A 12173-nucleotide genomic window follows, 5' to 3' on the forward strand; every position below is an offset into this window, starting at 1 on the left:
ATGTATCCAGCTATGTGAAAATAATGTGATATATGAGCACAAATGGGCAATAGTCAAAGTTTCATCATAAATGAAGGCTACATGTCTCTTTGGTGTTGCTTATTAACAATCAAAGCAGCAGCAAACATGAACGACTGAAGCTAAAAAAGTTCTTAAGAACCTTAAAAAGTCCTTGATCAAATTCCCTCTGAAAGTACATTTTAAAATGTCTCATGATATCAAACCCAATATTCTCTAAAAGCAGCATGAGTAAGATAAACATTCTTTCTGTCTTCATCGGGAAAAGTTTTTACATTATTGCACACGACGGTTTGTCAGTCAGATCAGTGCTGGCATGTGCAGGGTGGCAGTGGAGTGAGGGGGAGGTCAGATGGACGGGATTGGTCGGCGGGTTTGATTGACAGGCTGGCTGACCTCAGCACTGCACCGTCCACACCATCGCCCACACCACACTGCTGCAGTATAAAGCCTGCGCTCCATCCTCAGCCTCCACCGCCTGGATACACAACAACAAGACTTCTGCCCGGACGAGCCCTGAGGTAAGCTCGTCAGCCTTTTTTTCATTAAGGGGTAATAAGAAACAAATTGACAGAAGGAAGATTTGTAGGCTTTATTATATTTTTTTCTGCCAATGTGCTAAACATATCAAGTATAAAGCATAAAAAAATGAGTTGAGTTAATTCACGTAGTTGCACCGTCATTCTGGTTAAAACATGATTTGATGCCATTGACAAGATATTTGTCAAAATGTGATTTGTCATTGGAGGATGCTGATATGAATTCTATATTGTATGGATTATATTTAACAGATTTTTCTTTTATAGCATCAAATCAGATATTAAAATATCAATTCTTGTCATTTGAATACATGGTGGTATATATATTTTAAAATGGATACAAGCACAGTGCTTTGTTTCAAAGAACATCTCCTCATGTGAGACACAATTATTTCTATTTAATATATGTAGTAAAATAAGATGCAATCAGAAAAAATTGAGCTGATTTTAAATGTCAAAGACAAAGGGAAACGAAGAAGTCTTGACTTCTCACAACTTTTTCTGCACCATTACATTACCTTCGGAAAATTCAGAGTTTTGCCACGGGAGAGCGCAGCACTAAGGGAATCCTGAATTCTGCCGTTTGTGATTTAAAAACGTAAATCTGTTTTTCGTATTCATGTCGAAGGAGGAAAAAAAAAAAAAGGCAGACGACAATGACCGACCTGGAGACGTCGATGGCGACCATCATCGCGGTGTTTCAGAAGTACTCCGAGAGGGAGGGGGACAAACACAAACTGAAGAAGAGCGAGCTGAAAGACCTGCTCCACGACGAGCTGCCGGATCTGATGGCGGTGAGACGCAGGCGAACTCGCCGGCGACGAGAGATGGATCTGTGGAGAGGATGTAGAGGAGGCAGAGAGAGAATATAGTCAATATTTAAATCTTCCACTTTGGAACACTTTAGATCAGTTAAGTTGTTCTGGGGAGGTTGGTAAAGGAAAGAAAACTTTAAGGAAGAATAAAAGAATTTAAGGCAGAAAATGAGGGCAGAGGACAGAGAGAGAAGAAAATGACAAAAGTAACTGGCTAAAGATTTGTATTAGCGGGCTTAGATTGTGCGACTTCTATTCAAGCACAAGTCTCTTGTCAACAAATGAAAAATATCTGAAAGGTTGGGTATCTATTTGAATCCACACATTGATTTGGTCTCTTGTTGTGTTTGGCCCGATCTGAACCCCCTCTCACCCCCACCCCCTCCTCCCTCCCCTGCAGCATGTGAAAGACCAGGCGGCGCTGGACAGTCTGATGGAAACCCTGGACGCAGACGGCGACGCCGAGTGCGACTTCCAGGAGTTCATGACATTCATCTCCGTGGTTACCGTCTGTTGCCACGAGTTTTTCGAGCACGGGGACGAGTAGCAAGGCGGGACGGAGGTGAAGGGGGGGGGGGGGGGGGGGGGCTACAGTGAATTGCAAAAAAAAAAAAGAAGCAGGAGCCCAGCGACGCACAGGCCTGTCGGTGCCCTCAGAGCAGCGCAGGGTGGGAAAACAAAAATCCGGCCAGCAATCTGGTTGGGCTGGCGGCTGGAGATCAGTCCTGTCAAGTTTGGCTGATATCAACCATGTTTTCAGAAATCCTCCCACTTTCTACTCGTACTCTCAATATCTAGACGTTTTTTTGAAAGTTGTCAATATTATTTTGGTGTAGCGTTTGTTAAACTCTCAAAGTCGACCAGTGAATTAAAGTAGTTCAAATGTTGGCTTTCTTTAACACTATTGAGATTTGTTGTACATGTTAAAAATCCAGGTGGCTCCACATGGATCAATTAATTATTAAGATCATGGTTGACTCAAATATTTACAGAGACTAGTAAGTTAGTTGTCGTACTAAAAACATTTGGTTGGTCGTGAAATAGATTTTTTTTTTTTCTTTTGAAAATCTTAAGCCTAAAGAATAACCAATTAAAGAAAGAAAGTGGCATGCAAGTGTTGTCGCGATCTGAAAAACACTCGGATCGGCTCGTAGACGTTTTTCTAAATTTGTTGTTTTGAGTTTTAGCCGGTCCAGCTGCTAGTTTGGTTGAATCCAGTTAACCCCTTTGTTCAGTTTTTATTGTAGCTGCCCCTTGGGCAGAAAACCAAATCAATGCCTGGGAAATTTTTGATGTCTGTATTAACAATGAGGCCCGTGAAATAGTTAGAGTGGCTGACAATTTGCCCGATCTGTGCTCGGTAGTATTTTTTTTGTATAGAAAAATATTTTTACCTCATATTTAGGTAACTGCTAAGCGAGTAATCAACAGTTATTCGAGTCATTTGACTTTCCAAATGTCAAGTTGGCTGCTGAAATAGAATCAGAAAATGTTGGCGCTTAGTAGCCGCTGTCGCCTGTAGACGAGATGAGTCGAGTTTCCCTCCCTGCTTCTGCCGCAGGTTTGATCCTGATAGAGTCCAGTGCAGTATAAACTTTTAAACAATCTAAACAACAACAAAAGAGAACTCTCTCCATGCAGAGAAAAACATAAATCCTAGCTCTGAAAGTGTTGATCGAAACAGCGTGGAGGAGGAGAGCCTGTGACGATGGTGTTTATTTTGAAATGTGGAGCCCGGTTTGGTTCTGGGATGTTGGCGACATGAAATGAAAGGGATTAAATTAATGTGTCACTGACTCTTGAGTTTGTTTTTTGTGGGATAGAGCTGATGCAGGTACAGCGAACATGTGTTCAAATGAGTTTACACAATGAAAGCTGATTAAATGTGGAGATGCTGACTAACAACACTGTAGCGCACGTTTTCTGAAGGCACTAATCTGCGCCGATCCTGACAGATGCTCGACGACGTACTTCAACTGAGGAACATCTGTCCAATGTTGTTTTTCTCAGTGTTTTCCTCCACTGCAGATGTTTCCTGGTTCACATAAACAGAATTCCCGAAGTCGAAGACACTAGGACTGATTTTAATCCCTAAAAATGTTCTCAGTTTCTTTTTCATATATATATATATATATATATATATATTTATTTATTTTTTATAGGAGGGTCTGAAGTCTGGTTTTGATAAGAACAACACCAACCGGAGCCTGAAAAGCCTTCAAAAGTGCGACGCTGTTTAGCCATTAGCCAGCGACAGTTATTTTTTGATTTCCCCTGTGAGTATCTGAAATATGATTCACACATGTGCCGGGACTTAGCGTATCCCTGTGACGTCACATTTACAGCTCAAATATGACAAGTCAACCAGAGACATGGGGGTGAAAGCAGATCATCTTCTAGCCTTTAAAAAAACAAAACTTCCTAAATCAATTCCTGCATTTTACTGCTTCATGTAGATTATAGTAAACGACAAGACAACGGAATATTCCCAGGTCAGTATAAAAAGCTGTTTTTCAGACATGGAATCTGGACATATTCCAAAGTTTTTCACCTGTGATAAACGCAGCAAAAAAAGCAAAAGCAACACAAACGGCTAACATGTCACGTAATTGACTAAACTGAAAAGTCTCCCGTCGGCCTCCGTGTGTCCCCGGAGTTGAGGCACAACCACAGATTAATCCACTGTCGAACAGCAATTTATTAAAACAGCACCATGCAAAACATGCAGGACTACAGACGATTAATAAACAGGCGGAAGACATGAATATTAAACACTGTGACATGCACACAGACACACAGACACACACACACACACACACAAACTATCTGGTGAGAGTGTGTGTGTGTGTGTGTGTGTGTGTGTGTGTGTGTGTGATGTCTAGCATATGATGTAAGAGGCGTTGCGTGCTGCACAGTTTCAGACATCTGCAGGCTGTTTAGCATCAGAGAGGTGGAGCCATCCTCACTATTGGCCAGCAGGGGAACGGATCCCGAGCCTGGGGACCGACACCACACCCATCCGTGTGTGTGTGTGTGTGTGTGTGTGTGTGTGTGTGTGTGTGTGTGTGTGTGTGTGTGCGTGTGTGTGCGTGGTGCAGCACACTTCTTCTCTTTCTCGACGTTCTTGGCGGATGAGGAGCTGCCTGCAGATTCTCAGAAGTGGTGAGTTATTTGTTTTGCTTATCTTTAATACAGTTTGAAGTTTTCTTATAAATTACTTTCATTTTCGTTTTTTTGTGTGATATTCTCACGTCATGCATTTGGCAGACGCAATCTCACCCTCCACAGCGACAGCCACTTACAGCTGTTATTCGGACTCAGCCGGTGACGATGCTGATAAAGTCGTGTACCCTCACTCAACGTAACCTTTGCCCCGGTTTGCTTATTATTTTTTGTAAGATACGGTTAACTTTGCTGCACACCTAAATTATGTTAAGATGATGTGGAAGAGAAGGGGACATTTAGTTCTCCCCTGAGATGTGGTTTGATCCTGATGCTCTGCAGCTGTGAGCGGCATGACTCTTGTTACAGAGACAAACACCGACACTTTTGATGCAGCTCGGTGTCGTGGTTCAGTATGAGGAAAAACTGCAGGCTGACTACGACATTTTGGTGAACTCAACAACAATTGATCATTTTGCAGTAAAAATGTCCTTACAAACAGGGAGCTGCATATCTACTGTTTGTATACCCTCGTTTATGATATAGATCACTGAGATCACATTCAGGTTTTTTAGGAGAACACCTGATCAAAATCATTGCAAGAGAACTTCCAGACGAAAAAAATATACCAACAACAACAACTACTGGACAAATTGCCTTTGCACAGACGTTCGTGGTGCTCAGAGGATGATCCCAAGCCTTTTTTCCTCAGCTCACTGAGTTACCATTTCTCACGCCTGCCTCAGAAACAGATTTTTTTTTTTTTGTCTGTTCAGGTTGACGTCAGCATGAACGTGTACACGACCCCCGGCCCAGGAGTTCCGATGTCGGCGGGAACTCATCCTCCTCTTCCAGAGGCTGTGACCTTCGTACTGACAAAGGGTACGTTCAAGAGCGCGATGATGCAACGCCGCTGAAGGATGAACAATATTTTGGACAGACACTCCTCGAGGGTTAGATGGCAGGATTGATACCAAATTTGTGCTTTAAATATAAAATATACAAACAGTCTTGATGCTAAGCTAAGCTAACCAGCTGCTTGCTGTTGCTCCATGTGAAACGGCACAGACAGGACAGTGATATCAATCGCCTCATCTGACTTTGGACATTACAGTAAATAATAACAGTCCAAAAATTTGAACTTGGATTTATAAAGGCCGTTATACAGAGTCAGTACATGTAGGTGTATTTCCTACACAATGTTTCCTAATAGTTCAGAAACCCTCAGAGTAAACGGAAACATTTCTGCCGGCTGGATAAATGCCTAAAAGTCTATTTGGAGGAAATTCAAATGTCCGTGTGTTGATGTGACAAACTACCAATGACCAAATCTCAAAGATTTTGCAATGTTAAAGTAAAATTAAAAACTAATTTAAAAATCCTGGGTCCGCCCGATAATCCTCATCTGCACCAATATTTAATGGGTTATTCATCAAGTTGGGTGGAAATCTATTTAGTGCGATGAAATTAAAATCAATACAAATTCTGATATTATATCGGTTTGACGCAGTTTACAGACACAACTGTGCAGGAACGTTTTGATGCTCCAACTTTTCTATTATCAACAATTTCTGCTCTTATCAGATTAGAAAAAAAAATCTTTTGGGGTTCAGCAAAAATGTCATCAGCTGTAAATTAATGTGCGATCAACTTGGATTAACTTGGTGATAACAGACGCTCACACGTTATGAGCATGTTTCCACCAGTCGAGGGTGTGTGTGTGTGTGTGTGTGTGTGTGTGTGTGTGTGTGTGTGCACTAAGTGGGGAGTGTCTTATCAGCCTGGTGTCAGAGAGGAGCATGGGAAGGAGCGACTGTGACGCCCCCAGGGTCTGTCGCTGTGGAGATAAAGGCGAACACGCTGATATTCGCTGGCCTTCGTTTCCACAGCAGGGCCACAGAGGGCCGGACGAGCTGCGAGATCTGTGTGTATAAAAAGCCAGCCTCTTGTTCAACACGTGATAAGCGTGGACTCAAGCACCAACAAACAAACAACCTGAAATGCCTCTGATAACTGTAGGTGGCTTTCCCCCCAGATCCGGATATGTATTAATCAAACTGATTAAACTTATATTAAATCGACTTCATTTTCACTCACAAACAAAAACTCCTCTGCATTAAAAAAATGTCTTTCAATTAACCCGAAGCTGCAAAGGTCTGTTAAATTCTATAAGTCTGCCAACCTAGAAGACCACATACTGTAGGTCAAATTATGATTCAATTATTAATATAAATGAATACTCGCTGGTCGGAACTGCTTGTTGTATAATTCATATTATTGCTCATCATGTGCCGCACAGTTATTGACAACCAATTATAGCTCTTTGCCCATTCTCAGAGAATTAATGGGGCTTGATTCGTAAATGTGTGGCTCTGTAAAATGGGCAAACATGTATGGTGATTCATGAATATATGTATTTTACACTATGTAAATGGCTGGGTCTGTTGCAGCAGATGACTTGAAATACTTTGGTGCTATATTATTTATGTCCCCACCTTAAAATATACCATGTTTGTGGTTCGCCCCGAGTTGTAACAAGATCTGCGCCCTCGACGGTGGCAGTGGCTCAATACCGGAAATCTGCAGGCTCAGACGAACTATGGAGATTTTAAAGATTTCCTGCAGCAAAAGACTTGAGGCAAATTCAAATTTAAATTAACCAATATAATTTACAACACATATTTGGTACTCATTGAACATTTTAGAATCTTTAATAACACCCGGCAACAGCAGACGAACAAATGAAAGCGGATTTCATTCCATTTTGAAATTCAATCTGTCTTTGCAGAAATCACCACAGACGATGGAGCTTTTGCAGCCTTCATTGGAGGTGAGAATTGAACTTCTACTTTTTTGTTTTTTTTTCCTGTTCAATGTCAGAATATGCATTATTCATCTGTGATGAAATGCCAGATGAGTTCAGATGTTCCACTCCCTGTCCCTGCAGGGATCGTCGGTGCGTTGCTGCTGGCACTGATCTGTGTAATCGCTGCGTTGCTGTGGTGTCTGTCCAGACATAAAGGCTCGTACGTCACCAACGAGTTGGACGACGATGACGATGGCGCCGACGCCGACGCCGGAGGCTACGATATCGACGACGACGATGAGCAATTCCGCTCGGACATTGTTCTCCAGATCAAGGAACCTCTGAAGCGCAAAGACAGCGAGTGATGTCAAATAGAGAAGGCAGGACAAACGCTTGGCATGTGCAGTCAGGGACACAGGAGCTTTGGAGCTTCGTTAGAGTGACGAGGAGTGAATAAGGGAAATATTTCAGGCCTGTTATTTTTGATGTGACCCTAAGTGCTGCACTAACCAGATTTGCACTTTGGCGCTACCAAGTGGCAGCAAGAGGAAACCAACTGGACCAGTAGTGTGATTTGTCTATGGAATTATACTTTAGTCAATCATTCAAATGGATGAAATCCAGCTACACGTTTATGAATTTGCAACATGAGCCTTATGCCAAATTTAGATCAATTTTCTTCCTATCAAATCTCCTTAGTTATTTATCTGCGGAAATATTTAATTAGAATCATACACCAGTAACCCAAAGACCCCCAAAAAAGAGCTGCTTTACCAAAAAGGTCAGTTTATCCCGCCCTGTAAAATGTTTAAGCATGAACTTAAACTTTCGGTGTTGTGGATCTTTAACCAGCTTCTTGGTTTTTCTTTTGCCGTCTTTACGAAAAAACATCGAGCACTTCGAGCGCTCCATTCCTTCCTGCTACCGTTTTCACGAATGGCAGAGGAGTGTGTGCACAAACCCAAATCTGTCTCTGTGAAACAACATCCTCCAGAGCCAAACAAATTAAATTCACCACCACCTCTTTAGGTTCCCAGAAAGGAAACGTGATCGGCTTTAACAAATAAAAGCTTATAAGTGGTTGCATGGAGCCACCATGTTTGCCATATAGAAAAGATTCCCCTTCTGTGATGTACTTGTAAAAATAACACTTTTTACACTTATTCCCCAGAAAACTGACACTTTTTTTCATGTAAATATACTTTATTTATCTCAAATAGCATCAAAAACATTAAGGCAAATGTCTACTTTTGCAGAATAACAACCTAAAAATTAACTTAAGTGGCATCTGACCTTTAATAAGCAGAGAAATCTTAAGGAAAATCATTTGCGTTTAGTGAGTCACATGTTCAAATTCCTCCACCTGCCAAACACAGATGCTGCTGGTTTCTCTGAGACTTTTACAGCTCCTACGACTCCTCCAACAGACAAATGTCATTTTTTTACGGCAAAATAACCGTCCTTTATTTTACGAGAGAGGCTGCGGGGCCAAACTGACCGACTTACCAGAAGCAGATAAACGTTTACCGGCATCTTAACTCTCAACTGCTGGTGATTTTTTCCCATCCGGCACGGTCGTCATCAGATTTTAAGCTCTTTAACTAACTGCAGACGTGCGTCAGACTAACGTACCACACTGTTATGAATCAGTTGTGAGGAATAATCAATAATACCAAACGTGTAAACATTTAGACAGAGAGAGTTCAACCCATTCTGGGAAGTTTTCTCTCTGGTTTTTCTTTTTTGTACTAACATATTTTCACTTTTTTTAAATTTTAATTTGGAAGTAGAAAGGGTTTTTCAAATCTTTGTTTACACATATTCCTTCTGAAATCTCCTCTTGAGGAGTTTTACTTACACTTTTATAAGAATAAAGTTTACACTTTTTTTTGATACATTGAAGTCCATTGTGTTTTGATTGATGGGAAGTTTATTTTAAAAAAGAAAAGCTATATTTAAGGGATGCGACATATGGATTTAGGAGGATCAAAGATGGATAATAATAGCAATTATTTTCATTTGTGGGAGTTTTTTTGGCACTTGATTCATCAAGGGAAAATGACAGCGTCAGTCGTAGGCCGCACTACACAGTGTTACTGTATTCAATTTGCTGAGAGCAACAACAAATGGATGACACTGGCAGCAACAAAATCCAAGCAGATTGCAACTGACAGCAACGTGGCAATAAGTTGGTGACGGCTACATGACACGGAAATTGACGACGGTTCGGCAAGGCAGAAGCCGATGTCAGTGCATGGCATGAAAAGTTGCTGAAGTCACAGCCGACGGCAACGAGGTAAGCAACGAGAGGCCAAGGGCGACAAGAAGCAGAGGTTGATGACGACAACACACTGATGGCAGAAGATATTCATTCAGTTCAACGATACTCAGACATTTAAAGGGTAAGAACATGACCATATTTTCCAAGAATAAGAACCTCATGTCAGTGAGACAGAAAGAACAGCAATGAAGCACACGCACAAGAAAAAACCCTCAAAGGTTAACAACCGCAACAAAACGTATACAGCGAGTTGCCGGGGGCAATGTGACACTTGGGGTTCAGTTAGGCACACGACCCGATGGAAACGTCCAATGGCGAGACACAAAAGACGACCGCAATGAGATGCTGAGAGCTTGGCGCCGACGGTAACCGATTGGCAACGAGATCTGAAAGCAAATAGCAGCGGCACAATATTTACAGTGATAACACAGCAGCCAGTGACGCACACAATGACACGCTGACGGCACCGAGGCAACAAGAGGGAAACAAAATCAAATTCCCGACGCTGATTGGCAAGGCTTTTGTTAGCAAGGATGGAAACACTGATGGCGACACAGCATGTTTTAGATCCCGAGAGCGGCCGAGCGCTTGAGTCAAGTGTAAGCAACTGAGAGGCAGAGCCCGGAGGCAATGTAAACACGATGTCAACAGGTTGCGGCAAGTGATAGAAATTAGGCTCGGGAGGCAACCAGAGGCTGACAGCGTTATGTCGGGAGCAAAGCAATCGAATCGTATAAAGGCAACTCGACCCCTCATGGCGAGCAAACCTCCTTGATGTGGTCAGACTCCTGTTATTCCGTCGGACAGGGGTGAGTCGAGTCGTGGGTGTTTGCAGAGTCACGGTGAGCAATGTTTTTTTCCGGGTGAACCGTCACCTTGGAAGAGATCGACTCCATCTAAAGCTTCATTACAGCATCCCTGTTGGATGATCTGAGCGTGTGTGGGGAAAATTGCCACTCAGCCCCTCAGGACTAAATTATTCCTCAGACGGGGCCTTTTTCTTAGCTGTCGGTCAGAGCTGGACGGGACACAACGTCTTGCCAAGGCATCTGGAATTGGTCTTTTTACGGTTTGAGTCACTGTGGACGCCTGGTGTCTGTGGGAAGATGAAGTGAACCACAATGGGCCAGTGACGCAGAGCAACAACAGGAGAAAGGGGAGGAAAAACAAAGATGGGAAAAACTGTGCATAACATGTACCACTGACAGATTTGACTTCTTGAATGTTGGAACCTTTATACACCGACTTAAGTTTTTACTGTAAATTATCTCAATCTTGTCATAATGTGCAATAATGAACATCGTGCTGCACTGAAGAAGGCTTGAAATGAGCGATTGAGACCAGAAACTCTTCAGGAAAATGTTTGCCGACGTTATAAATCAAGTGAGAAGTAGAATCATTTTCTCATATAATAGACTTCTATTGCCTTTTGCAACCGGCGAGTCGCCCTCTGCTGGTGATTCCAGAGAATACAGGCTTCAGTCACTTCCGCATTGGCTTCACGTTCGTCAGATTTTATAGTATATATAAGTCGATAAAAAGCTTTATTAATTTTAAACAGAGTGCAAAGTAGTGTCCTTGTGAAAGAAACCTAAAATGTGCAGTGATGCAGGTCATGATAAGATAATGGCAAGATGTCTCTCCTTTTTAATTTCTTATAAACAGATGAAAAGTTGTCTGGCTCAGCTGTAGCTTCAGACCTTGACTCTTGACTCGCCTCACAAACTAACGCTTTAAAACACTGCAATTTAAATATTATATCAACTACCGGTGAACATGTTGTCCAGTGAGGACAGTGTGAAACCTGTAAACTGTTGATGTTGTTGTTGCTACTTACAGTTGCAGATTCACCGCCGTCCGTCGCCAAATCAACACCACAGCCGCTGAAGATGATGGGTTGCCAGATCCCAGTCGAGAATCCCCCCATATCCGAGTCTTTCACCCTTCATCACAAGAACTAACATTTTGCAGAAAAGCACACAAACCTGGCAACCCCTGAGTTGCTAAATGGAGTTTTTAAGACTTATTTTTGAGGCTTAACAACTTTTCCTATATCAGATTTCTATTAAAAAAATGTTCTGACTATCACTTAGGTAATTTGACCATTAAATGCACATAACATCCGTTTAGGAGCTTTTGTGGAGCTTTTTTTTTTAATAGCATAAATACTTTGTGCCCACCAGTATATACTAATTGATATTTAATTTCCATCTTTAAAAACCTAACAGCCTGTGTAGTTGTAATACCACCACTGGACTGCAGGTGGGGCTAAATAGTGGACTTTTACAGCAAACAGCAGTGAACTATTAGAAAACCAATAATATACAACATTGAGTCCAGTTTCAATGCCAAATAAATGTGATAAATGAAGAGAAGCAAAAAAGGGGGGGGGGGGGTGAAGAGGAAGAGGAGGAAGAAAGAAGATGATTAGGAAAAGAAAGAATGACACAAGGGAAATATAGACTGGCGCATAAAGGACAAGTCATTTGATCTCAGATACAAAGGAAAAGTCATCTGATCTCAGATATCTCAAGAGTATTATCTAATCCTGT

General features: G+C 41.9%; 2 protein-coding genes across 3 annotated transcripts; both read left to right on the forward strand.

Annotated features, from left to right (window-relative positions):
• Positions 1-411: 411 nt before the first annotated feature.
• Positions 412-3168, forward strand: s100b (S100 calcium binding protein, beta (neural)). The gene is made up of 3 exons (XM_035628911.2): positions 412-539; positions 1186-1351; positions 1773-3168. Exons 2-3 carry the CDS (start codon positions 1214-1216, stop codon positions 1917-1919), a joined length of 285 nt encoding a protein of 94 aa, XP_035484804.1. The 5' UTR covers positions 412-539; positions 1186-1213; the 3' UTR covers positions 1920-3168.
• Positions 3169-4382: 1214 nt separating this feature from the next.
• LOC118302493 (cell adhesion molecule 4) lies at positions 4383-9235 on the forward strand. 2 transcript variants are annotated; one of them, XM_035628708.2, is made up of 4 exons: positions 4383-4534; positions 5311-5416; positions 7323-7364; positions 7482-9235. In XM_035628708.2, exons 2-4 carry the CDS (start codon positions 5323-5325, stop codon positions 7703-7705), a joined length of 360 nt encoding a protein of 119 aa, XP_035484601.1. In that variant the 5' UTR covers positions 4383-4534; positions 5311-5322; the 3' UTR covers positions 7706-9235. The 2 variants fall into 2 exon arrangements, with proteins under 2 accessions (XP_035484601.1, XP_035484678.1); XM_035628785.1 differs by lacking the exon at positions 4383-4534 and adding an exon at positions 4712-4733.
• The last annotated feature ends 2938 nt before the right edge of the window (positions 9236-12173 follow it).

The sequence above is a fragment of the Scophthalmus maximus genome, chromosome 1 (genome assembly GCF_022379125.1).
Source record: "Scophthalmus maximus strain ysfricsl-2021 chromosome 1, ASM2237912v1, whole genome shotgun sequence".
Lineage (NCBI taxonomy): Eukaryota > Metazoa > Chordata > Actinopteri > Pleuronectiformes > Scophthalmidae > Scophthalmus > Scophthalmus maximus.

Bases quoted from the DNA above. Each gene is read 5' to 3' on its own strand.
- s100b (XM_035628911.2), top strand. From the start codon at position 1,214: ATGACCGACCTGGAGACGTCGATGGCGACCATCATCGCGGTGTTTCAG. The intron at 1,352-1,772 runs GTGAGACGCAGG...CCTCCCCTGCAG, and splicing joins AGCTGCCGGATCTGATGGCG to CATGTGAAAGACCAGGCGGC.
- LOC118302493 (XM_035628708.2), top strand. From the start codon at position 5,323: ATGAACGTGTACACGACCCCCGGCCCAGGAGTTCCGATGTCGGCGGGA. The intron at 5,417-7,322 runs GTACGTTCAAGA...CTGTCTTTGCAG, and splicing joins GACCTTCGTACTGACAAAGG to AAATCACCACAGACGATGGA. The intron at 7,365-7,481 runs GTGAGAATTGAA...CTGTCCCTGCAG, and splicing joins TTTTGCAGCCTTCATTGGAG to GGATCGTCGGTGCGTTGCTG.